At 47.5% G+C, this 26,303-nt stretch overlaps 2 protein-coding genes across 5 annotated transcripts in view; both read left to right on the forward strand.

Moving 5' to 3' along the window:
* ADAT1 (adenosine deaminase tRNA specific 1) overlaps positions 1-26,303 on the forward strand; it is a 118,108-nt gene that overhangs the window by 72,475 nt on the left and 19,330 nt on the right. Inside the window, exons 2-4 of one of the 2 annotated variants that reach the window (XM_075509329.1) lie at positions 22,755-22,833; positions 23,318-23,509; positions 24,291-24,359. In XM_075509329.1, the coding sequence (XP_075365444.1) occupies positions 23,341-23,509; positions 24,291-24,359 (238 nt within the window). In that variant the 5' untranslated portion in view covers positions 22,755-22,833; positions 23,318-23,340. Of the gene's footprint in view, positions 1-22,704; positions 22,834-23,317; positions 23,510-24,290; positions 24,360-26,303 lie in introns of those variants that run through there. The other variant, XM_075509330.1, reaches the window with a different exon arrangement.
* LOC142413325 (lysine--tRNA ligase-like) lies at positions 3,860-22,657 on the forward strand. Of its 3 annotated transcripts, XM_075509325.1 has the most exons (16): positions 3,860-4,047; positions 4,813-4,943; positions 6,375-6,996; positions 12,069-12,219; positions 12,429-12,594; positions 12,999-13,092; positions 13,350-13,536; positions 13,714-13,839; positions 17,908-18,027; positions 18,267-18,429; positions 18,529-18,702; positions 19,433-19,518; positions 20,206-20,291; positions 20,644-20,770; positions 22,070-22,213; positions 22,529-22,657. In XM_075509325.1, exons 1-16 carry the CDS (start codon positions 3,875-3,877, stop codon positions 22,613-22,615), a joined length of 2,637 nt encoding a protein of 878 aa, XP_075365440.1. In that variant the 5' UTR covers positions 3,860-3,874; the 3' UTR covers positions 22,616-22,657. The 3 variants fall into 3 exon arrangements, with proteins under 3 accessions (XP_075365440.1, XP_075365442.1, XP_075365441.1); XM_075509327.1 differs by lacking the exons at positions 3,860-4,047; positions 4,813-4,943; positions 6,375-6,996 and adding an exon at positions 11,198-11,346; XM_075509326.1 differs by lacking the exons at positions 3,860-4,047; positions 4,813-4,943; positions 6,375-6,996 and adding an exon at positions 11,383-11,554.

Raw genomic sequence — 26,303 nt, forward strand, 5'->3', positions numbered from 1 at the left:
AAATCCCTGGGCAATGATACCCTTTCAATTTAAATTCCCCTCCCCTCAGGAGACAGTTCGGACCAATAGCAGTATTAGGGTCTGGGGTCTTCCCGTTCTTCACTGGGTCCCTTTGTTGTGTCTAGGCGGGGCGATTCTTCTCTTATCTCTAAGGTTGCAGCTTCTGCTAAGGTCGAAGCCTCCTTATCTTTCTGTTTTGCACTGGTTTTGGGGCCTTCCTTCGTGTAGCCAACTCAAAGTTCAGTGCACGGTCAGTGGATCTGGGTGAAAGTTGACAGCTTGTGGCCTAAGGCTAATACTAATAGCCTCAGTGGCCTAAGGCTTGATAGTAATGCTAAAGTGACGACTGCTACAACAAGGTGCTTTTGAATAAGTAGGTACAGGGCTTTCTACCCTCTTTAGACTTCAGAGGAGGAGCAGGGGCAGAGAGGAGAAACGGTTTGAAAAGGCAGGAGAAACGGCAGAGAGGAGAAACAGATGAACGATTCTATAAGCAGCTGGGAGAAGCCTCACAATCGCTAGCCCTTGTTCTTGTGGGAGACTTCAACCTGCTGGATGTCTGCTGGAAATACAATACAGCAGAGAGGAAACAGCCTAGGAGGTTCCTGGAGCGTGTGGCAGAGACCTTCCTGACACAGCTGGTGAGTGAGCCAACGAGGGAAGGTGCCCCGCTGGACCTCTTGTTCACCAACAGAGAAGGACTTGTGAGCCATGTGATGGCTGGAGGCCGTCTTGGGCAGAGTGATCACGAAATGGTAGAGTTTTTGATACGTGGAGAAGCGGCGAGGGGGGTCAGCAAAACTGCCACCTTAGACTTCCGGAGGGCAGACTTTGGCCTGTTTAGGAGACTGGTCGACAGAGTCCCCTGGGAGGCAGCCCTAATGGGCAAAGGAGTCCAGGAAGGCTGGACATTCTTTAAGGAGGAAGTCCTAAAGGCACAAGAGCGGGCTGTCCCCAGGTGCCGAAAGACGAGCCGGCGGGGAAGAAGACCGGCCTGGCTGACTAGAGAGCTCTGGCTCGAACTCAGGAAAAAGAGGAGAGTCTATGACCTCTGGAAGAAGGGGCGGGCAACTCAGGAGGACTACAAAGGTGTAGCGAGGCTGTGCAGGGAGAAAATTAGAAGGGCCAAAGCTGAGCTAGAGCTCAATCTGGCTGCTGCTGTAAAAGACAACAAAAAATACTTCTTCAAATACATTAGCAGCAAAAGGAGAGCTAAGGAGAATCTCCAGCCCCTAGCAGACGGGGGAGGGAACACAGTGACCAAGGATGAGGAAAAGGCTGAGGTACTTAATGCCTTCTTTGCCTCAGTCTTTAATAGCAGGGCCAATTGTTCTCTGGGTACCCAGCCCCTGGAGTTGGAAGTTAGGGACGGGGACCAGAATGGAGCCCCCATAATCCAGGGGGAAATGGTGAGTGACCTGCTGCACCACTTAGACACTCACAAGTCTATGGGGCCTGATGAGATCCACATGAGAGTACTGAAGGAGCTGGCAGATGTGCTCACCAAGCCCCTTTCCATCATTTCCCAGCAGTCCTGGCTAACTGGGGAGGTCCCTGCTGACTGGAGATTAGCAAATGGGACGCCCATCTGCAAGAAGGGCCGGAAGGAGGACCCGGGGAACTACAGGCCTGTCAGCCTGACCTTGGTGCCGGGGAAGCTGATGGAGCAGATCATCCTGAGTGCTATCACACGGCATGTAGAGGATAACCAAGGGATCAAGCCCAGCCAGCATGGGTTCAGGAAAGGCAGGTCCTGCTTGACCAACCTGATCTCCTTCTACGACAAGGTGACCCGCCTAATAGATGAAGGAAAGGCTGTGGATGTTGTCTATCTAGACTTCAGTAAAGCCTTTGACATGGTTTCCCACAGCATTCTCCTGGAGAAACTGGCTGCTCATGGCTCAGACGGGTGTGCTCTTCGCTGGGTAAAGAACTGGCTGGGTGGCCGGGCCCAAAGAGTGGTGGTGAATGGAGTTTACTCCAGTTGGTGGCCGGTCACAAGCGGCGTTCCCCAGGGCTCGGTGTTGGGGCCAGTCCTGTTTAACATCTTTATCAATGATCTGAACGAAGGGATCGAGTGCACCCTCAGTCAGTTTGCAGATGACACCAAGTTGTGTGGGAGTGTTGATCTGCTGGAGGGTAGGAAGGCTCTGCAGAGGGACCTGGACAGGCTGGGTCGATGGGCCGAGGCCAACTGTATGAGGTTTAACAAGGCCAAGAGCAAAGTCCTGCACTTGGGTCACAGCAACCCCATGCAACGCTACAGGCTTGGGGAAGAGTGGCTGGAAAGCTGCCAGGCAGAGAAGGACCTGGGGGTGTTGGTTGACAGCCACCTGAATATGAGCCAGCAGTGTGCCCAGGTGGCCAAGAAGGCCAATGGCATCCTGGCTTGTATCAAAAATAGTGTGGCCAGCAGGACTAGGGAAGTGATCATGCCCCTGTACTCGGCACTGGTGAGGCCGCACCTCGAATGCTGTGTTCAGTGTTGGGCCCCTCACTACAAGAGAGACATTGAGGTGCTGGAGCGTGTCCAGAGAAGGGCAACGCAGCTGGGGAAGGGTCTGGAGCACAAGGCTGATGAGGAGCGGCTCAGGGAGCTGGGGTTGTTTAGCGTGGAGAAAAGGAGGCTGAGGGGAGACCTCATCGCTCTCTACAACGACCTGAAAGGAGGTTGTAGAGAGGTGGGGTCGGTTTCTTCTCCCAGGTAACAAGTGACAGGAGGAGAGGCAATGGCCTCAAGTTGCACCAGGGGAGGTTTAAACTGGATATTAGGAAATTTTACTTCACTGAAAGGGTCATCAAGCACTGGAACAGGCTGCCCAGGGAAGTGGTTGAGTCGCCATCCCTGGAGGTATTTAAAGGACGTTTGGATGAGGTGCTTAGGGACATGGTATAGTGGTGGGCTTGGCAGTGTTAGGTTTACGGTTGGATCTTACGGTATGATCTTACAGGTCTTTTCCAACCTATACGACTCTGTGATTCTGTGGTTTTGCATGCGTGAGTTTTAGGCTGTTTCATGTGCTGTGTAACATCCTTCATACTGAAATGAATTAGTGGAGCAAAAGAGAAGAAACTAAATTCTGTATCTTAGGTTTTTGTGGATGTTTCTTGTGGCTTAGCCATCTTAGAAGAGTATTAGTACAGCCATTTTTCTGATTGATTCAGGAAAATTGTGATTAAACTGTTGTACCACTTACAGTCCAGGTATTAAGAGTCACAGTAGAAACTTGCCTGGAAAAAAAGTAAAGCTAGTTCCTCTCTTTGTTGTTTGTCTTCAGTGATCTTAAGTTTCGAAAATATCTTCCTCTTATGAGAACGTTTGTTTATTTCTAAATTAACTTGTTTGGTAGGTCACGTTAATCGTTATCTGCTAGAGAACTTTGAAACTCTAAACTTTGAGAACTGTTGAAGAGGACTTCTATCACCTGGCCTTTTATTCCTGAAATAAAAGCCGATCTGCAGATCGTATTCCTTTAGATATTGCAATAGGCAGACACTGCAGGAAATTGGAAGATGACACGTGTAAACCTGGTAAATATCAGAATTACTTACAAGAAAAGTAATTTAAGTTGTCGGACGTAGTGCAACAAGAAACTGCAACCAAAAGCTTAACAAAGACTTGACATTTTCTGGATGTTATGCTTAATCTGAGAATATCAAGATTTACTATTAAGAACAAGCATCAGGAAGGTTTTGAAGGAAGCCGGTGTTTATTCAACTCAAGCGATTTCAGATGTCAGAAGAGTTAAAATGTGGTATTCAAACAAGTCTCTGACTTGCGCGGAGCGAAGACTTTTATCCTTCATTTGTGTAGGCTATTGACCTCCTTTTGTAGTGATGGGAAGTTTAAATATCTTGGAATAACCTAATAGCAATGTTAAACCTTCAAACGCTAACAAATCTGGAGAACTGTTATCTGTCAAATTCTGTTGGCTTTGTTCGTCTCCTTTTCAGTAATGATGCGTATTGTTCTCATTTGGCTGTTGCTTTAGGAGACATTCTGAATGACAGTCATGCTGAAATTGTGGCCAAGAGGAGCTTTCAGAGGTGAGGCATGAAGTTCCCGTGCTGTTACCCAGTGCCACTTGAGGTTGGTTGTTGTGATACAAATGGGTTTGACCTACAGCTGAAATAGCCAGATTCTGCAGCTTCAGGGATGAGAATGTAATGAAAGAGACGGTATTATTTCTGTGTAGGCAACGCTTTTTTTCCCTTTGTTAGCAGTTTAACCTAATTTTTACGCTTCTAGGTGGTGTTAAGGCCCTTTCACAGCAGCTTGTTTCTTCCTCATTCTTGCAGAGCTTCTGTACGAGGAAGTAGGATCTGATTTCATGCGATGTCAATGCTGGTCTGGTGACTAGCTGTCAAGGGTAGCCTTTTTGCTGTTTCCCACATACCAGTCCTCTTGTTTGCGTGGGATAGGCTGGTTCAAGGAACTGAGCCAGGAGAATAGTAATGCTACAGAAATGAGTACATTTCTTGTGGTTTGATGCCATTAAACTGGCTCTCAGAGAATCGGATGATTGCAGTGCTGGTAAAAATGCAGAGTGGGAGGAGGGGACCTTAGATACGCGATTTGAGGAGATAGTTAACCCCACTGAATCCAACCCGTTGAGGTCTGTTATTAAGGTTCCGATGATGTGTTTGCGTTTATGGAGTATGCTGGATCCCACCTGTCTGTAGAAGCATAACTGACTGGTTCCTCATAGACTTCATCAGGAAAGAACAGGCACTAGCGGGCGTCTAATTTTTGTTGCTTTCCCACGCATCAAGAATGAAGTAAATGTTTCATGAAAACTTTCTGCCTACCAGGTATCTCCTCCATCAGATGTGGCTGGCAGCTTCCCATCAGCAATGCAGTATCTTTATTCCGGGAACTGAAACTGGGAAATGGATACTCAAACCAAATACCATATTTGTTTTCTTCTCCAGTCATACCCCATGTGAGTATGCTGGAGTGAACCAATTTCATGGCTCCCACTCATAGAATCTTTTCTGCCCCTTGCCTTTCTTCGGTCTCTCTTTTGGTCTGGAGTGAGAGTGAGGCAGTAACTCATGTTATCAGTATGTGCCCTAAGCTGTACTTGACTGGTCGTCCACAGATACATTTGGCATTTTATTTATCTCGCTGGATATGATTCATGAGAACTCCGTAAATCCAATACACTGTTCATTATATAGTGGAATGCTTCACTTTAAACAGTCATGGCTACTATTTTCTTTTCCAGAAGCTAACATACTTGTCAGAGGTTGCTTTGCTTTAAACATTGTCACCTTGGATTCAAAGTTCAATAAAAAACATTGACATTTACCACAGTTCCTATTTAAAAAAAAAAAAAAAAAGGGGGAACAAACAAAAACCAACAAACAAAGACAAAACCAAACCAACAAAACCAAAACCAAACAAAAAACCAAAACACCAAAACAAAACAGGGGGAAAAAAACCCCCCAAACTCCCAAAAAAGCCCCACCCACGAACCACCACCCCAACCCAAAACTTCTTACAGAATGGAATGCAACTTTTTGTTTTGTCACAAACGCTCTTTGTGTGTTTTAAAAAACCAGCACCGCAGAGATGAGGATCTGTTGGCAAAATGTAGGAAGGTGACCTCTTGGTCTACCAGCTTATCGGATGTGTCGATGTTACCACGCTCTTACCAGTGTGTTCTTCAACTGCTGGTCTGTTACCAGAGCAAAGAAGTCCAAGCACTCTCAAAATACGCCTCATCAGTACTTCACATAGTGAATTAGTTGCTCATACGTTTTCATGCTTTTGATAGCGTTGCTGGAATATGCTATGATGGTTTTCTTCCTTAATGCAATATGAGAATAGAATCTACATCCTCAGATTTAATAGCAAGAATAATTTCCTGACTCCCTTTTTCTCTCACATGCCTGTCAGGCTTTGTTTGCTTTGAACTGAGCTTCAGAAGTTTTGTCTTGAGCTTGTTTTGGTGATACAGATTAAAATTTCCATCCTTATTTCATAGGTTATTCTTTAATTGTTCTTTTGAGCTTTGTATTGTTTAGTTAGATCAGACTAGTTTTCCTGTGAGTCTTCAGCACTGTTTGTAGTCTGTCAAATGCCTTTGAGACTTTTTGCTTTATAATTTTGTTTTAAATTTTGCTTTTTTGATTATTTCTTAGGTAGAATGCAGAACTTGAAATTAAACACATATTGGCTCAAATTTCAGCCAAGTCTGATTCATCATTGCCCAGGGCAACGTTGTTTGAAGAAGTGTGTTCTCGTAGTTAAATTTTCCTGAGTGCAAATCTGTGAAAGCCAGTAGTAGCCGTAATGTTACTGGCGTGATGTGTTCCAGTCATGAGAGGTGGGGTTTGGGCCAATTTTGATGTTACTTCTTTTGTTCTAGGTGGAGATGCTTCTATTATTCCGATGAGTGAACCCGAGAACCAGCTTTCTAAGCCGGTGACTGGAGATGATACAGCTGGTGGCAAATCAGCAGAGTGTAGACATAACCGTGATCATTTGGGTCCAGAAGATAAAAGGAAATCGGAGAAAATGGCAAGTAATCCTACAATCAAGAGAATGAAAACCGACGATGATGGTTATTTTTCCATGATCGCTGAAGACCTGGCCGTTCAGCAAGCATCTGTGAAACAAGAAGACGACACAAATCCAAAGAGCTGCGAATGTTCTGCAGAGGTGCAAACAGCTAATAAGGAGACAGGCTTAGGGAGACAGAAGGTAGTAGATGTTTATAGAACTGGAGCAAAATGCGTACCTGGAGAGCTGGGCGATGCCCGAATACCTGGGCTAGGGTATCACTGTGCGGGATTATTACGAGTGAAGCCAGGTCGTGGGGACAGAACACGCTCTATGTCCTGCAGTGATAAACTGGCTCGCTGGAATGTGTTAGGGTGTCAAGGAGCTCTTCTGATGCATTTCCTGCAGTATCCATTGTATCTGTCGGCAATTATAGTGGGGAAGTGTCCATATAGCCAAGATGCTATGCGGAGAGCAATTATTGAAAGGTAAGTGCTCTCCTTTGGAGATCAGATAGTGTGTATGGAGACAATGAGTTATGGAAGACAACATGTGTCACGCAAATATCAGGACTCTGCACCAAAGTCATTTGCCGAAAACGTGAATTTCTGCAAATTCACGTTTTCAGAAGGGAGCCCTGTGTAGTCTGGAGAAATGTTGACTACTGCTGATGGATCAGACTTGAAGATTCACAGAAGAATTTCTGTCAGATTCAGGATCCCTCTGGTTGTCCCTTCATGGAGCAGGGAGAAGCTGTTACCCACCTGAATTTTTCTAGAAGCCTTCCAGCAGAAAAAGCAGCCGGAAGAACACAAACTCAGTGTAGTGAAGTTTTTTAGCGTCGTGAAGTTGGACTTTTCTTGCCTTCTTCCTGAATGTATTTCCTCAAGCAGGGGCAAGAAAAGTTTTAATTTATTCAGTTATCCATACTCCGCAAAGTCATTCTGAATATCTGTAAGTTCCCTTTTAGAGAATTGTGCTGGTGGGCAAAAGCAGTTTTTATTTCTTGCCAGGACCATTCCTAAAATTAAATTTAAAAGCCCCCAAATCCATCCATCTTAAAGGCAATCCGACTGAAATGACTCCAAATGAGTGCGTAGGTAGAATTTTGCACTGTGGAAAGGATGTCCTTCTGGCTGTCCTTACAAACCTTTTTATAACTTAGCCTTAAATGAACTTCTTAGTTCTTCTGAAGCTTTTGCTGATTTTACACCCTGCTTTCAGACTTACTTTCCAAGTAAGTCTGTACTTGGACTTACTTGGCAAGTGAAAGGTGCGGTATTTTAAACTTGCTTTGAAGGGAACTGTAGTAAAAACAGTTTACTTTTTGCTGTCTTCCTAAGCCTGGACCCAAACTTAAAATTTTCCTGGAGGTTAATAGTTGGGTTATTGCGTATGCATACAAGTCCATCCCACGTAAAAGTTCAAAATCGTATTGTCAGTCCGTTCTCAGTAGAGGTTTTTGAAAACAGCTGTTCTGAAGTTTTGACTGTGTCACGTGCCTTCAGGTGTGCTGTGCAGCCCATGGAAACTGAGTTCTAGACCTAATGCGGAAATTGCTATGGAGTGGTGGAGTACGTTCAGGTTTCGAAAGATGAGTACTGTTTGGCAACCAGATTGGAAAGTCATGATTTCATGTCAGCGCTTGTTTCTGTTAGTGTTCATTGTCAGTTTGTTGCTTTTTGAGCAAAACCTTGTGCTTCTGGGACACTTCACGCTTGCGTGCAAGCTAACATCTCTCACTGGTCTGTTCCACCACTTACATTCACGCTGATTCGGATGCGCAGTGCAAGCTCACCTTTTGTAGTCTTCATGCATTCTGAGGGATGCACTTCAGGATTCTACCATGAGACTCTGGGCCTCCAGGTTCTGTAAGGGATGAGGTTTGTGGCTCTGCGACTCCGGCTTTGGCATGCTTGTTTCTCCTCCTCCTGCTCTGCAATATGTAAAGAAGTGGAGTTTGTGAACCTGATCCACCTTTAGGAATGATTGAAATGGCAGATAGAGGAGCCAACGAGGAGAGGTACTCTGCTGGACCTCATACTCGCCAGCAATGAGTATGAGGCTACTTGGGGATGTGAAGGTCGAGAGAGGCCTTAGTTGCAGTGACCATGAGATGGTGGGAGCTCAGGATTCTGAGGGGAGGGAGGAGAGTAAAAAGCAAGCTCCCAGCCATGGACTTCAGGAGAGTGGACTTTGGCCTTTTCCAAGATATGCTTGGAAGAGTCATATGGGATAAGGCCCTGGAGGCAAGAGGGGCCCTTAAAAACTGGTTAATGTTCAAGGATCACCCCCTCCAAGCTCAAGAACGGCCCATCCTGACAAATAGGAAGTCAGGCAAAAATGTCAGGAGGCCTGCATGGATGAACAAGGAGCTCCTGGCCAAACTCAAATGTGAAAAGGAAGCATGTGGTGGGTGGAAGCAAGGGCAGGTAAGGTAGGAGGAATATAGAGACGGTGTCTCTGTGTGCAGGGATGAGGTTGGGAAACCTAAAGCCCAGCTGGAATTGAATCTGGCAAGGGGTGTCAAAGACCAGAAGGGCTTCTCTAAGTACATAGGTGACAAAAGGAAGGCTAGGGAAAATGTGGGCTCGCTGCTGAATGAAATGGGGGACCTGGTTACACAGGATGTGGAAGAGGCCGAGGTACTGAATGCTTTCTCTGCCTCAGTTTTTACTAGCAAGACCAGCCTTCAGGAATCCCAGGTCCTAGAGACCAGGGGGAAAGCCTGGAGCAAGGAGAACGTACCCTTGGTGGAAGAGGATCAGGTCAGGGAATACTTAAGAGCACTAGACGTGCCTAAATCCCTGGGCCCTGATGGAATGCACCCAGGAGACTGGAGGGAGCTGGCGGATGTCATTGCGAGGCCACTCCCGTTAATCTTTGATCGATCGTGGCGGCTGGGAGAAGTTCCCGAAGACTGGAGGAAAGCAAATGTCACTCCATTCTTCACGAAGGGCAAGAAGGAGGAGCCAGGGAACTACAGGCTGGTCAGCCTCACACCTCGATCCCTGGGAAGGAGGTTGGAGCAGCTAATCCTGGAAGCCGTTTCCAGGCACAAGAAAGGCCAGAAAATCGCGGGAAGCAGTCCCCTTGGTGAACCGATGCTGAAGTCGTGCTTGACCAACTTGAAAAACTTGTGCGGTGGAGTGACTGGCCTGGTAGATGAGGGGAGAGCAGTGAATATTGTCTACCTAGACTGCAGTAAGGCTTTTGGCACTGCCTCTTGGAAGATCCTCATAGAGGATCTGCTAAAGTACGGGCTGGATGGGCAGACAGTGAGGTGAATTGAAAACTAGCTGAATGGCTGAGCCCAGGGGTGGTGACCACTGGCCAAAGTGTAGTTGGGGGTGTAACTAGCCGTGTACCCCAGGGGTCAATAGTAGGTCCAGTCCTGTTTAACGTCTTCATTAATGATCTGGATGATGGCGCAGAGCGTACCCCCAGCACGTTTGCTGATGGCTCAAAACTGGGAGGAGTGGCTGATGCGCCAGGGGATTGTGCTGCTATCTAGAGGGACCTCGACAGGCTGGAGAAAGGTAGGAACCTCATGAAGTTCAACAAGGGGAAGTGCAAAGTCCTGCTGCACCTTGTTGGAGGAGCAGCCCCATGCACCAATATATGCTGGGGGCTGCCCAGCTGGAAAGCAGCTTTGCAGAAAAGGACCGGGGGGTCCTGCTAGACCCCATGAACATGAGCCAGCAGTGTGCCCTGGCAGCAAAGAAGGCTAATGATATCCTGGGCTGCATTAGGCAAAGCATTGCCAGCCAGTCCAGGGTGGTGATCCTTCGCCTCTACTGGCACTGGTGAGGCCACACCTGGAGGGCCGTGCCCAGTTCTGGGCTCCTCCAGTACAAGAGAGACATGGACAGAGTGGAGAGAGTCCAACAGAGGGCCTCAAAGACGTTTAAGGGACCGGAGCATCTCTCCCATGAGGAGAGGCTGGGAGAGCTGGGACGGTTCAGCCTAGAGAAGAGAAGGCTCGGGGGCATCTTACCAATGTGTATAAATACCTGAAGGGAGGGTGCAAAGCAAATGGAGCCAGGCTGTTTTCAGTGGGGCCCAGGGACAGGACAAGAGGCGATGGGCACAAACGGAAACACAGGGGCTTCCCTCTGAGCATCAGGAAACGCTTCCTTAGTGTGCAGTGACGGAGCACTGGCACGGGTTGTCCAGAGAGGCTGTGGAGTCTCCCACCTCAGAGAGACTCAAAAGACACGGTCCTGGGCAGCTGGCTGGAGCTGGCCCTGCTTGAGCAGGAGGGGCTGGACCAGACGACCTCCAGAGGTCCCTTCCCACCTCAACCCTTCTGCGCCTCTGTGATGTATTGGTACCAGGACAGTAACGTCCTATTGTGTTTAAATATGGCTAATTTTCAAAATGTTCTGAAGTTCCCCATAGGCGCTATCCAAACATAGTGCATTCTCCGACAAAGGCTCGGGGCGCAGGGGCAAGAGAAGCACTGGCGTCTGCCGAGCCCTTCGAAGCCCAGGCAGCTTGAAAGGAGCCATTCCCGCCGGGCGCCGCCTCGCCCGGCTGCGCCAGGAGCACGGCTCCCGGCTCCTGCACGCGGCACAGCCGCCCGCCGCCCGCCAGCACCAGGGGCGCCAGGCGCAGCTTGGCCAGCCCGGGCCGCACGTAGAACCGCATCGGGCTCCCGTCGTCCCACAAGAACAGCGACCGCGAGCGCGCCGCCGCCGCGCCCCCGCGTTCCGCCATCGCCGCGCCGGGCGCGCAGGCGCGGGAGCGCCGGAAGGGCCGGCTGGAGCCGGGAAGATGGCGGCTGCGGCGGAGCGCGCCTGCGAGGCGGCGGAGGCTGAGTCGCGCCTGAGCAAAAAGTGAGGGTGGGCGGGCAGGTGGGGCCGGGCCGTGCCGGGCTGGGGAGGCGAATGTCCGGCTGCCCCGGTGCGCGTCTCCGCCAGGTGATCCGTGGGAGCGCGCCATGCTGAGCCCCGCCGCTGCGCGGCTCCGCGGCTGGGGCTGGGGCTGGAGCTGGAGGGCCGCGCCCGCGCTCCGATGGCGCCAGGCACTTCACGGCCAAAGCAGGTCCGTTCTTGGCGCTCTGTCTGGGCTCTCCTCTTTCCTCGTGAAGCCCCGGCCGGCGGGGTCGGGAGCGGCGGGAAGAGCCGCGGCGCCTGTGGGCCGTGGGGGCCGGTCCGGGCCGCCAAGGCGGCTTCGGGAAGCCCAAGTAACGCCTGGCTTTTTTCAGTGGCGAGTTTGCCTTGTTTCGCTTCTGAGCTACGTGGGGTTGCTGGGCTCTGGCGTACGAACGGGCCTGCGGAAGGTGCTTGGGCACACGGGCACGCATCCTCAGGGTCTGTTTATGTAACGTTTGGTTCAGTTGTAACTTCCTCTGAGTCTTTGTATCTCGCAGGAGATGAACTGAAGGAGTTCGGGGAAGAAAATGCTTAAACGTGCTTAAGGATTATTTTGACTTTTGGGCAGAGTAGGAGAAACGATAGGGTTGCTTGTACAGTAAGCTTTTGGCAGAATCCTGCCAAGTGTTGCCCTGTAGAAGTATCCGAGTACCTGCTGCATCCGGTTTCCTTCTCTTTTGCAGCGAGCTGAAGAGACGTTTAAAGGCTGAGAGAAAAATAGCTGAAAAAGAGGCAAAGCAGAAAGAGGAAAGCGAAAAGCATTCAAATAAGCCTTCCTTGACTTCTGACTCTGAGAATAACATTGGTGCTGATGAGGAAAGCTTGGATCCAAATGTGAGCGTCTGGCCTCATGCTTATTACTCTGTTCTGAGAATAAATGTTATTGGTTTACATTTGATTTTTTTATTCAAGGGGAACTAAATGGTTAAAAGGGGAGAGACCTACATGTTCCTCCATAAGGGCAGCTGTGTTTTAATTTACAACCTGTAAAATAGTTTCAGTTTCTAACGAAACCGGTTGGTTGTGTTTGTTTCTGGTGACAGCAATACTACAAGATCCGTAGCCATGCAGTCCAGCAGCTGAAGGGCACCAGCGAAGATCCTTATCCCCACAAGTTCCATGTGGACTTATCTCTCCCAGATTTTATAGAGAAGTACAGTCACCTGCAGCCAGGAGATCACCTGACAGACATTACAGTGAGAGTGGCAGGTAAAGGCTTATCCAGGATACAGGAAGATGGTCTGCTGCTTTGCGAAGCCAAGCCTTAGGTGCTTTTAGCGATGGGGTGGTCTCTTTTTGAATTTTGCCGGTCCCCCGTTACTCGGTCATGGAGTCTGTAGCAGTGTTAGACTATGCGGGACGTGTCCTTGCAGACTGAGCGGACCTGTGCAACGTCCCTTACGACCACAAGATCAGATTGTGGTATGGGCTCCAGGACCCAAAGTTCATATGGTCTTTTGTGCACTGGTATTAATTCTGAGACTTAACTGCTTCTCTTTCACGGTTAGTGATCCGCTCAGAGCTGACGATCCTTTGTCCAAGCGATAAAAGGCTAATAGTATCCTTTCTGGTAGGGACTCTTTTCCTGATGTCCCGCATACTTTGATATGTAGGTCGAATCCATGCAAAGCGTGCCTCTGGAGGGAAGCTGATTTTCTATGATCTTCGTGGCGAAGGAGTCAAATTGCAGGTCATGGCAAATTCCAGGTGAGTAGAGGTGTTGTCAGTAGCATTCTAAACTGAACTGCATTCTGGGGCCCAGAGATCTGTACTTGGGCATTCTAGCCCTTCATCTCCTTAGGCTATCCGTCTGCGGGTTGGCTTAGGCAGCCTAGGATGTTGTGGTTGGCTTCCCTGCTAGAAGGATCCTTTTTTTAAAGGATTTGGTCTGGGGAGAGACTTGCAGGACAGTTTGGAATGTTGAATTTTAAACAAAACTGCTTACCTCGGTTTTGTAATTACAGGCTCTACAAGTCTGAGGAAGACTATTCCCGTGTTAACAACAAGCTGCGTCGTGGGGACATTGTTGGTGTAGAGGGGAATCCTGGGAAAACAAAGAAAGGGGAACTGAGTATTATTCCTTATGAAATAACTCTGTTGTCTCCATGCCTGCACATGTTGCCTCATCTTCACTTTGGCCTCAAAGATAAGGTACTTGTCATACCTGTCACTCTTGGAGGCAATTTGACAGATAGGTCTGAATGGATGACCTTTTATACCTGCTGATGGTATCACTCAACAAAGGAACGTTATTAGTTTTGCTTTGGTATTTTTTCCCTTGGCAGCACGTTTTGTCTAGCTTGTTCTAAAGAGATCTGTTCTTTGCAGGAAACGAGGTATCGTCAGCGATACTTGGATTTAATTCTTAATGATTACGTGAGGCAGAAATTTATAACCCGTGCAAAGATCATTACATATATTCGGAGCTTTCTAGATGAGCTGGGCTTCCTGGAGGTAAGGCTTCAGTGCTTATTCCTCTCCGTCCTTAATGTGTTTAGAGCTTCTCAGCTTCAAGGGTGCTTGATATGCAGAATATTTACAGAAGTGAGAATAATTACCTCAGCACAGTGTGTTTTACCACTTTAATGTAATGAGAGCCATTCCTTTCCTCTCTTTTTAAAGTTAAGCCTGTTCCTCAGTTGGTGAGGTTGTGACTCGGGGAAGCTTTTATCAAGGTAGTACTTCAAACGACTGCTGTCCTTTCCTCACTTCAGTAAATTAAGGTGGAAATAACATCTTTGAAGCGGTGTTTTGCCTCTGGAGGTAAATGCAGGTTTTACTTCCTGTAAGTAAAACTGGTTTTATTTTAAGATCTATTGCGGAGTAGCGTATGAGAAAACAGTACTGGCTCTGCTCTGTGTTGCATCCAGATTCTTGGTTGTACTTTACCGTTAGCAAAACGATTAGAACTTAATGTAGTTTATTTACAAGCGTTTATCAACTGAATCTGCAAAAGCTGCCAGTGGGCGTTTTTTGAGAGCAGTGGGAGCCCGAACCCGTGCTGCGTAATCTCTGTCGTATGTGTAATGGCTTTAATGTCTCTCTTTGGTTTGGTTTTGTGGTCGTGTCCCGTCTCCCCCCCCTCCCCCCCCCCCCCCCCCAAATAATTCTTAATCTAGTACTTGCAGATTTTACTGTTCTGATAACTTAATCAAAAAGGACCATAAGAGTCCTTCTCCATTTATATGAAGTTTTGACTTGTTGTTGGAATAACGGAGTAAGTTACTTAGGCTTGGCGAGAATGTTGGGAATTGAATAACAGGCAGAGAAGTCGGGGAATGGCCTGCTGTACAATAGAGTGCAGTCTGGAGGTACGTGAGTCGGGCAGTGCTCAGTCATACCAGCACTCCATAGGGCACAGTGTAGCGTCATGGCATGGACAGATACTAGTTAATTTTGAGAAAAAGTAGCCAAACTGTCGTGGGTATTGTATCGTGCTCTTCAGCTGATTGTCAGGGCTCGTTAGTTCAATCGTCATCCGTTAAACTTTATTTCTGATTCCAGTACTGTCTGGGATGCTGACTGCTTTGTGTTTTCTGCAGCTCAGTTTGTTTTATAGCGTAGATCTGTTTGGAGAATCCCGTTAAATACTGGTTTAGGGAGCTATATTAATTCATAGCCTACAAAATTTCTCCTCTCTTTTAAGTTCTAGCTGCATCCTTGTTCTCTTTTCATCACACGTTGACTTCTCTTTTTTTGCCCTGACCTTTGTTCTGTCACGGGAGCCCTGAGTCTCGTTCTGTTTCGTAGAAGCGTTCCCCTCTGTGTGGCTATCGGTAGTTCTGTTGTGAATTGTGAAATTCTGTTGTGAAAATACCTGTTTTCATGCTTCTGGGTCGGTAACGGGGCATTAATTCTTGATGCTAAGATGTGAGGATATGGACAGGCATACTGAAGTTCTTTGTGTTAACGTGAAAGCCAAGCTGGTTTGTAAGCACAGCAGTTTAAACGTGGCATATCCCACAGAACCAATTAGAAAACTGCTTGGCCGCTCCCGCCAATTCTCTGTGCAGGCGGCCAAGTTTTGAGTTGTAAATCATTCTGCTACTCCATTTTTCTGTCATTTGCAGCTACTTTCTCTTTCCAATGTCAAGAGACGTTGAACTGAAGTCTGTTTCTTATGTAGTCGGTAGAGTATATTGCTTGGTGCGTAAGTGGTCACCTTTTAAACATCTAAGAAAATGCAGCTTCTGCAAAAGAAGATTTGTAATGACTTGAACTGAATCAATTCACTGAAGCCTGCAGTGGCTTGATTTAATTCTTTTTTCCCCTTGAAATTGTGTATCTCTTCAGAAATTAATTCAGTTGGGCTCTGAATTCCCCATACATACAGAAAATCAGTAACAGCTTTTTATCTAAAGCGAGCGTTTCCATGTACCCATATATTCCCAGCCATCCTCACCGCCAAATAGTTTTGAATACTCCAAACGTTAATGATTTTATTTTTTTCCCCCAAAGGCGATGTTATTAAAATTGTTTAGGTTTTACAAAATTTGCAGTATCCGTGGCATGGCATTTCTTTCAGGGTTACTGCTTTACAGCTTTGCTACAGGGACTATCCTAAAGAATGTACAGCATAAGCGATGATTTGGAGAAGATACTGAGGAAGGCTGCTACTTCTCATAACATTCATAAAACAGCGCGCTCTCACCAAGTGGATTTTATCATAGAATCGCAGAACGGTTTGGGTTGGAAGGGACCTTTAAAGATCATCTAGGCCAGCCCCCCTGCCATGGGCAGGGCCGTCTTTCGCTAGACCAGGTTGCTCAAAGCCCCATCCAACCTGGCCTTGGACACTTCCAGGGGTGGGACATGCACCACTTCTCTGGGCAACCTGTGCCAGTGCCGCACCACCCTCATCGTAAGACATTTCTTCCTTACGTCCAATCTAAACCTACCCTCTTTCAGTGTCAAACCGTGCCCCTTGTCCTGTCACTACAGGCCTTGGTGAAAAGTCTCTCTGCGCCTTTCTTATAAGCCCCCTTTATATATTGAAAGGCCGCAAAAAGGTCTCCCCGGAGCCTTCTCTTCTCCAGGCTGAACGACCCCAGCTCTCTCAGCCTGTCTTCGCAGGAGAGGTGCTCCAGCCCCCTGACCGTTTCCGTGGCCCTCCCCCGGACTCGCTCTAACAGGTCCACCTCTTTCGTGTGCTGGGGACCCCAGAGTTAGAGGCAGTGCTCGAGGTGGGGCCTCATGAGAGCGGAGTAGAGGGGGAGAATCCCCTCCCTCCACCCGCTGGCCACGCTTCTTGCGATGCAGCCCAGGGGACAGTTGGCTTTCTGGGCTGCAGGCGCGCATTGAGAAGGACCTGGGGGTGTTGGTTGACAGCCGCCTGAATATGAGCCAGCAGTGTGCCCAGGCGGCCAAGAAGGCCAATGGCATCCTGGCCTGTATCAAAAATAGCGTGGCCAGCAGGACCAGGGAAGTGATTGTGCCCCTGTACTCGGCACTGGTGAGGCCGCACCTCGAATACTGTGTTCAGTTTTGGGCCCCCCACTACAAGAGGGATATTGAGGTACTGGAGCGTGTCCAGAGAAGGGCAACGAAGCTGGTGAAGGGTCTGGAGCAGAAGTCTTATGAGGAGCGGCTGAGGGAGCTGGGACTGTTTAGCCTGGAGAAAAGGAGGCTGAGGGGAGACCTCATCGCTCTCTACAACTACCTGAAAGGAGGTTGTAGAGAGGTGGGGGTCGGTCTCTTCTCCCAGGTAACAAGTGATAGGACAAGAGGAAATGGCCTCAAGTTGCGCCAGGGGAGGTTTAGACTGGATATTAGGAAATTTTTCTTCACCGAGAGGGTTACCAAGCATTGGAACAGACTGCCCAGGGAAGTGGTTGAGTCACCATCCCTGGAGGTATTTAAAGGACGTTTGGATGAGGTACTTAGAGACATGGTGTAGTGGTGGTTTTTGGCAGTGTTAGGTTTATGGTTGGACTCGATGATCTTAAAGGTCTTTTCCAACCTATATGATTCTGTGATTCTGTGATTCTGTGATTGCCAGCTCGTGTCCAGTTTTTCAGGCACCAGGATCCCCAAGTCCTTTTCCGCAGGGCTCCTCTCAATCCATTCATCCTCCAGGCTGTACTGATACTGGGGATTGCCCTGACCCAGGTGCAGGAGCTTGCACTTGGCCTTGCTGAACCTCATTTTCTGCAATGTAGAGAGAGGATTTTGTGACAATGCCACAGCCCAGTTCCTGGCTTTGATAACATGAACCCAGCAGGTTCACATTTGCAGTAAGTATGAATGATTCTTGATAGCAACAGATAGTTCAAGTGATTTGTCTTTACTGACTGCATGGGAGAAGTGCTCTTTAGTTCAGAATTGTTTTCATATACTGGAATGTCAAACAATCAATGAAATACCGGGATTTTTCACCAAAGCTAGCTGTGGTTTGGTTTGTCTGCTTGATCTACAGAGTTCTGCTTTGGAAACAGATCAGACGGAAGCAGGGCACTGAGGTAGGAGCCTGGAAATATTTATGCCGCTGTTAACTTAATTTTTTTTGTTGTTATTATTTTACAGATTGAAACTCCTATGATGAATATAATTCCAGGTGGAGCTGTGGCAAAACCTTTCATCACGTACCACAATGAACTGGATATGAATTTATATATGAGAATTGCTCCAGAGCTTTACCATAAGGTAAAATAGAAGCCCCTCACGGCTAGGCCTATATTCTCTAGACTGTTGTGATCTTACTCTAAAAAAGCAAATGTAGCTAAAATGAGGATTATTTGTGAAGAAAGGTGGACTCATTGGATTGGAGGAGACAGAATGTATCTTGAGTGAGATTTGCAAGGTCGCGTTGCGGTTTGTGTTGGAGCTCTCTTTAGTTCTTTTGAAAAAGTGAAGTGTGTTTACTAGAATTTCCTTTTGTTTAGATGGTGGTGGTTGGAGGCATGGACAGAGTATATGAAATTGGGCGTCAGTTCCGGAATGAAGGCATTGATTTGACTCACAACCCTGAGTTCACAACTTGTGAATTCTATATGGCTTACGCAGACTACTATGACTTGATGGAAATTACAGAGAAGTTGCTTTCAGGTGACATATGCAATATTAATGAAAAAAGAGTAAGAATCTCTGGAAGAATTGCATATTATTTGGCATACTCTTCTTCTAAACCTCAGGTTCCTTTTGTAGGGATGGTGAAACATATTACTGGAAGTTACAAGATCACTTATCATCCAGATGGTCAAGATGGAGAGGCCTATGAGATAGATTTTACCCCTCCCTTCCGGCGAATTAGCATGGTGTATGATCTGGAAAAGGCCCTAGGAGTGAAATTTCCATCAGCTGAGTGTTTTGAAACTGAAGGTTAGATACTGAGTATGAATGTCCTGTAATTCTTCCTTAACAGAAAGAGGGCAAAAGGTCTCGAGTTCTCAGCCTGCAGTCTGTCAGCTGCTTTTTTGAGGTGGTACTAACACATGGGATTGCTTTTCTCTGCTTTTGTCTGTTACCTAAGAGTCCAGAAAGAAGCCTTCGTGCCTTGCAGTCTTTGGCAGGATCTGACTCTTTTGCCTCTTCCTTTGTCGCGTATACGTCATGCTGTATGCTCAAGAGGCGTGATCTGGGGAGTTCTTGATCTGTTGAAGAGACCCAGCTTTTTATTTCTCTTGTGCAGTTGAGTCTCTGTGCCTGTGATCGTAGGTTAGGAGTAGGATGATTTTGGGCTTTCTTCAAAACGTGCGTATGTGCTATTTTGTTCCTGGAATCCAGAGCCATAAGGAAACGCGTTCATACACTTTTTAGTGATTCTCCCCCTGCCACCCCTCAAACAAAACAAACAAACAAAAAAGTCCAGCAGTTGTGTGGGGTTGTGTTTAGCTGTTGTCAAGTTTCTGAAGTATAAAATAACTTATATTTTAGTGTAAACTGATTGAAAACAAGCACTATTTTTGTAGGCTGGCATTTAAGCTCCTGCTTTCCATGATGTATACCATTAAGATCTTACAAATCACTCTAAGACACAGTGAAGGACGCAGAAAGCAAAAGACGTGGTTGCCTGGGTGGCTTTTCTAATTTTTGTCTACAACAATTTCAGAAACTCGCAGGTTCTTTGATGACCTTTGTGCAGAGAGAAACGTTGAGTGTCCACCTCCCAGGACAACAGCCAGGCTTCTTGACAGAGTGAGTAAAGGTGGTGTTTTTATAATCCTAATGTCTTTGAGGATCTATCTGTATCAACAGAAGTCTCTTCAGAGCAAAAGTGTAGCTGCGTCTGGGAAAACGTGCTGAAATGCACTTCAGCTATTTCTGTGTCACCGTGAGAAAACGTGCTGTGTCAAAATCTTTTTTTGCGTTGTCTACACCACAGTGTAGTTTACTGATGCCTGCTTAACGTGAGTGCGAGAGGATTTTAGTCTGATAACTGGTCTCTCGTGCTTAAAGCACATCTGCTTTATCTTATGTCAGTTTTGTCTGAGAGATCTGTGCGTTTGTATGGACCTTACCATACAAACTGGTAGGCTTACCATATAGCTCTTCTACCAACTGTATTAAGTCTTTTCCTTTGTACCCAAAATACTGCCTGGTAGCTGGTTTTCTGCTGCTTTTCCTATCGGCCTTTCTTGTAATGTCCAAATTGACTTATGTTGTTAATACATGTTTTGCCATGTAATTTTTTCTTATCCAACTAGGACACACGCTCTCTGTTGATGAAGACATTACCATGATCAGGAATTATTCGTTGGGAAACCTTTTGGTTTTGTGGTACCTTCTTCAGTAGCGAAGAGAGGGAGGCAGGATGTTGGGGGAAGGCAGTTCTCGGAAAGTGATACTGTTCTCTACATAGTTGTTTTGCTTTCGTTTTCCCAGTTAGTTGGTGAATTCCTGGAAGTCACTTGTATCAACCCGACATTCATCTGTGATCACCCACAGATCATGAGTCCTCTAGCCAAATGGTAAGAGTGTGACACACAGTCAGTGTGTAACTCCTTTAAACCCTCTACTCCTACTTTATTAAAAAGAAAAAAAAAAAAAAAAAAGAGAGAGCAAAAAAAGCTCACATCTGTGAAAACAGAGATTTTGATGTTGTATACTAGTTTGTGAATTCTGACGCCAACCGAGGCAGACGTTGGTTCCTGAGCTGTGAAGCCCATCATCCAGGGAAGAGGTGTGCTGATGCTTAGTAGTTTGAAGTTTTGACAGCGGTTACTGCTAAGCGTGGGCAATCCTCCTGACGTAACGTGTGCGCTCTTTGCTTCTGTAAAGGTGTTTATTTTAAGGTATGGTTGTTTTGTCCTCTTCACAAAGGCATCGCAGTCATCGGGGACTAACAGAACGCTTTGAACTCTTTGTAATGAAGAAGGAAGTGTGCAATGCGTACACAGAACTTAACGATCCTTTCCGGCAGCGGCAGCTTTTTGAGGATCAGGCCAAGGTATGGTGTCTTGCTGATGGTGAGTCAATGGATAGAGGCACGTAAGCAAGGAATATTTCCTCTGTCCATTCCAAATCTGTCATTGGTCCCTACTGCTGAAAAGGGTTGTTACTGCTTTGAGCGAGTGTTTCTCACTCAAGTGAAAGCCTGTCATTAAAACTTAATTCCTTTTAAAGGAACCTTGCTCTCTAAGGCAGACAAGTCCAAACACTGCTGCTGATTAGTTTTTCAGTAGTGCGACTTGGGTTTGGAGTATCTTCCCTTTTATTCTACCCGAAGTACTGATCTGAAAAAAAGCAAAGGCGCAAAGCGTTTTCTCTGTCTTGCTTGGGTCGAAAGTTGTTTTTCCTCAGTTAAGCATTTATGTAGTCCTACAACATTGTACTTCTAGGTTCTTAAATAAATTTCCGTGTCCGGTAAGAGTTTGAGTGGTGCGTAAGAAATAGCCTAATTTCCTGAACTGAGTTATTACTATTTTAAGTCGGCTCAGAGAATAGAGACTGGAAATGATTAGGCCTGCAAATTTATAGTACTGGGTTTCTCTAGATCAGCCTCCGAAAGGAGTACCTGAAACCGTTTTTGTTATTAATTTGGTATACGCATCCACGCGTGCACGCGTGCCCACACGACACGACTGAGGGCAGATGACGCGGTCTGCAGAAACAGAGTTCCTGTTCTTCCTACTCTTTCTAATGGCTTCACAGCGCCTAGAGGACTAAACAATTGTCAAAGCCAGGAAAACAGACTTACGTTAACTAACTTACTTGACAGTAAATTTCAGAATGTTCAGTCAGAATGAATAATAAGACAGATTTCTTTCACCTTTGGTCTGTTGTATATATGTTTGCTGTAGCTGTCTCTCACGACTGTAGCCAGACTTTGCAGACATATGATTCTACGTATTGAATGAAAATTTGCCTGAGAATTTAATGTTAAGGTGGAGATTGAGATGGAGGATGGCGTTTCACGTTTCAGGATTTCGGACGCGGGCAGAAAAGTTTTCTTTAACAGTCTTTTGCAAAGTCTTCCTTGAAACCGCATGAGCAAACATGTTTGTTGTTGTTTCAACGCTTACGCTTGGCATTTTCTAAATGTGAGAGGGTTGGCTAGCCTGCGTTTTCGTTATGATGACTTTTGGCACTTGGAGGCTGTCAGGGTCAGACGCATGAGTTACCATCTCAGGGTTAGGGGTTTTTAATCTTTCTGCTCGAGGGGAGAAAAGCGATCCCTAAGCAGAAGTGGGCAGTGTCTAGCTTGTCTGCTCTGTACAACCCACCTTTGACGCATTGTCTCATTTAGGCAAAAGCTGCAGGTGATGATGAAGCCATGTTTATTGATGAAAACTTCTGCACTGCGCTGGAGTATGGCCTTCCTCCTACAGCTGGCTGGGGCATGGGAATTGATCGCTTCACCATGTTCCTCACAGATTCCAATAACATCAAGGTAAGTGTTAGAAGTGGCAGCGCCTACTGCTAGCTCTGTCAGAGAACGGGGAACGAGATTCTGCAGAGCAGGCCATCGCTCTAAGAAAACGAGTGACAGACAGCGGGGCCGTTTGAGATTCTTTCGGACGGAGAATTCCACCTCAGAAAAGCTCTCCTTCGTCGCACTTGCTTAGAAAGCCCGGCGAGCCGCGGCGCCGCCCAGGGCGCCGGGAAGGCGGGCCCGGGGCGGCTGTCGCGAGACTTGCCCGCGGGGTCTCGTTCCCCAGGCCGCGGGGGCGACCCTGGCGCCCGCTGACGCTGTCCCTTTTCGCAGGAGGTGCTTCTCTTCCCTGCCATGAAACCGGAGGACAACAAGAAGGAGGCGCAGCCCGAGCAGCCTGCCGAAGGCACCTCTGTGTGAGGCGCGGCCCTCACACAGTGAATAAACGCAGCACTCTCTGCCGCCGGTCTCCGTGTCTCTGTGTGCGCCTGCGCAGGAGATGCCGCGCGCGGGGGAAGCAGCTGCGCGTGCGCGGGCCGGGTGTCGCTGAGGCGGGCGGCCCGGGGCTTTCGCTGCCGCCCGGCCCGGCCCGGCCCGGCCCGGCCCGGCGAGGAGCGGCGGCAGCGTTAACCCGGAGGGTAGGGGCCTGCGGCGCGGGCGGCGTGATGTGCGCTTGAGCGCTGCGCCGGCTCCCTCGGGGCGCTGGCTGCCCCGGCTGTGGAGCTTTGCGCTGCCCGGTGGCTGGAGCAGGGTGGAGGCCCGGAGGCCTCGGAACGAGCGCGGTGGCGGCAGGCACTTCCGGTGTGCTGCGGGGACCGCACGGGGACGGTGGTGCGATGAGCACTGCTGGCTGCTGCATAGTGGGGACAGTGGAAACCCGGCAGTCTCACCTACTGCTGGACTATAAGGGTCCTAGCATTGTTTTTTCCTTCCTGGCGATTTGGAAAAAAGGTGTTTTATGTCCTATGATCAATCTCGCATAAATAATCCTGAACGGGGTGATGCAGGGAGGCCTTGGGTGCTGGAATCTGGTCCAGGAAGGTGTCGTGCAGCACGAGGCAGTGGGGTTCGAAGAGGCGGGGGCTGTTAATCCGTGTTGTGATGGAATCCAATTCTGTTTAGACCCTGCACTTGCACCAGGAGCCATGTGGTCAGCTGATGAAATTGCTGAGCTATGTTACCTGCATTATAGGACCAGACTCCCTAAGCAGGGGAAACCTGATCCAAACAGGGAATGGACTTCACTGGCAGCTGTTGTCAAAGTGGAGTCTGCAACCCAGGGAGAGGTTCTTGCTAGTCCAGGGAATCTGCAGGGTAAGAAGGAGTTCTGGGGATTGGGATGGGGGATGGGGGAGAGGAGGTGGCAGTCCTTGGTGCCTTTTGTTTTGGTTTGGTTTTGGTTTTTTTTCAAGATACCCTTTTAAAAAAAACATACACCCCTTCCTGTCCCGTTTCTGTCTCCACCCAAATTCTTTACTCTTTGTGATTGTAAAAGCTTTTACAGCTTCTTTCTGGAAAGAGACGGTTATAGTGAAACGCTGTTCTTCCCAGACTGTAACGAAGAAGGTGAAAGCCTGCATTTGGCTGTTCAGTTGGTGGCAAAAGTCTAGGCGGGACCTGGATTCCTAACGTAAACCCTTGCAAAAGTGTGTTCGGCTACTATTTGAAAGAATCCTAGAAAGGTCTCGGTTCACTCTCCTTTAACAGACTGGCTTATTGTGTTGTGCGTTTGTGTTAGTTCACCATCATCTTCTCCCTTACTGGCACTTCTGTGTCATCATGTAGATCGTGTCTCTTACGTGTTGGAGGAATCCTATGCCAGTGTCCGCTGCGTGTGGCCGAGCGTATCAGGCCTGTGTTAGCACTCATGCTACGGGATCATAGGCTTTTCCTAGCACGGGTGCTTCTGCCTGCTACATTCAGTTCTCTAGCTGACAACTGTTTCCTTTCTGGAATGTTGCATGGCCTGCCTCCCTGTACCTTCCCTTCTACACCATGTTCTGTGTGTGAGAACATTCCGTTCTTACCAGAGTGACTGTATGTGAGCAATGCTTCTGGCCCTGGTTCGTTCAGTTAACGTTATTTCTTTTTTCAGTAACAAAGGAAGTTGTTGCTATGGGAACTGGAACAAAATGTATTGGCCAAAATAAAATGAGAAAAACCGGTGAGTATGGTGTAAAATCCAAGAACAGACTACCTGTGCTACCTTCTTTCTTGCTGGTGCCATAGAATCAATGAAAATGTCCAAGGCATTGAGTTCAGGCTTCTGGACTGAAGGCAGAAGTGTAAGGCAGACCTCACCTCGTCAAGGACAGAGGGGCTCAGGCAGCCGGAATGGCTGCCCTGAAAGTTTGCTGCACTTGCTGCCTTCAAGATGAAGAAGCTTTTACATGTGGAAATGTGTAATTTAGGCCCTGAGTCTGCATACCCAAAGACTTCATCGCTAAAAGCAAAACAAAACATAAGCAATATAATTGTGCTTCAGTCACCTGTTACAGTCTAGTTTTATTGTGGTCTGATGAAAAGATACCACTGCTGAGTTAGGGTAGGGGGTGACACCAGCAAGGTACTAACAGCCTTCTTCTCCCTTACCGTGTGTGCTGCAGCTAGATAGTTGTTAAGTGTTTGTACAATAAAGGTATGGGGTAGATGCACGACTTCCCACAGCTACCATTTCTGACCATTTATTGTAGGAATTTCCTTGCTCTGTATGTCCATTCTTTCATTCAGAATGTATCTGTCTCCTCTCCTAGGAGAGGGGAGAAGCTGTAGTAATTGGTGCTGAAAAGTGACTAAGGAGGAAAGGTGTGTTGAAGGAGAAGCCGCTGCCCGAGCGCTCACACACCATTCAGGGAGTCGCACACTCACCACCCGAGACTTGAACTGCTAGGACCATTGTCCCTTCGCAGCGGGCAGCTCCACTGAGCTGATGGGTGCCCCTTTTCGACTCCTTGCTCACACGCACACACTCACTCTCGGGCGCTTCCTCTCCCCTCTGGCTCGACCCGAGGTTTCCCAAAGCAGGGTCTCCGATACGACATACACCAGGCGAATTTATTGATTGGTACAGTGGTGAAAACAGCTCGAGCTGGGTGCCTCCGGAGAGGGACCCAGAACAAAGAAATCCCTGGGCAATGATACCCTTTCAATTTAAATTCCCCTCCCCTCAGGAGACAGTTCGGACCAATAGCAGTATTAGGGTCTGGGGTCTTCCCGTTCTTCACTGGGTCCCTTTGTTGTGTCTAGGCGGGGCGATTCTTCTCTTATCTCTAAGGTTGCAGCTTCTGCTAAGGTCGAAGCCTCCTTATCTTTCTGTTTTGCACTGGTTTTGGGGCCTTCCTTCGTGTAGCCAACTCAAAGTTCAGTGCACGGTCAGTGGATCTGGGTGAAAGTTGACAGCTTGTGGCCTAAGGCTAATACTAATAGCCTCAGTGGCCTAAGGCTTGATAGTAATGCTAAAGTGACGACTGCTACAACAAGGTGCTTTTGAATAAGTAGGTACAGGGCTTTCTACCCTCTTTAGACTTCAGAGGAGGAGCAGGGGCAGAGAAGAGAAACGGTTTTGCATGCGTGAGTTTTAGGCTGTTTCATGTGCTGTGTAACATCCTTCATACTGAAATGAATTAGTGGAGCAAAAGAGAAGAAACTAAATTCTGTATCTTAGGTTTTTGTGGATGTTTCTTGTGGCTTAGCCATCTTAGAAGAGTATTAGTACAGCCATTTTTCTGATTGATTCAGGAAAATTGTGATTAAACTGTTGTACCACTTACAGTCCAGGTATTAAGAGTCACAGTAGAAACTTGCCTGGAAAAAAAGTAAAGCTAGTTCCTCTCTCTGTTGTTTGTCTTCAGTGATCTTAAGTTTCGAAAATATCTTCCTCTTATGAGAACGTTTGTTTATTTCTAAATTAACTTGTTTGGTAGGTCACGTTAATCGTTATCTGCTAGAGAACTTTGAAACTCTAAACTTTGAGAACTGTTAAAGAGGACTTCTATCACCTGGCCTTTTATTCCTGAAATAAAAGCCGATCTGCAGATCGTATTCCTTTAGATATTGCAATAGGCAGACACTGCAGGAAATTGGAAGATGACACGTGTAAACCTGGTAA

Source organism: Mycteria americana, chromosome 8, assembly GCF_035582795.1.
Source record: "Mycteria americana isolate JAX WOST 10 ecotype Jacksonville Zoo and Gardens chromosome 8, USCA_MyAme_1.0, whole genome shotgun sequence".
NCBI lineage: Eukaryota > Metazoa > Chordata > Aves > Ciconiiformes > Ciconiidae > Mycteria > Mycteria americana.

What these genes read in the sequence shown, in the direction of transcription:
- LOC142413325 (XM_075509325.1), top strand. Translation starts at nt 3,875, where the DNA reads ATGTTAAACCTTCAAACGCTAACAAATCTGGAGAACTGTTATCTGTCA. An exon ending in TACAGAGAAGTTGCTTTCAG is followed by an intron (nt 18,430 to 18,528) that starts GTGACATATGCA and finishes TTCCTTTTGTAG; the next exon opens with GGATGGTGAAACATATTACT. An exon ending in CAGATTCCAATAACATCAAG is followed by an intron (nt 22,214 to 22,528) that starts GTAAGTGTTAGA and finishes CCCTTTTCGCAG; the next exon opens with GAGGTGCTTCTCTTCCCTGC.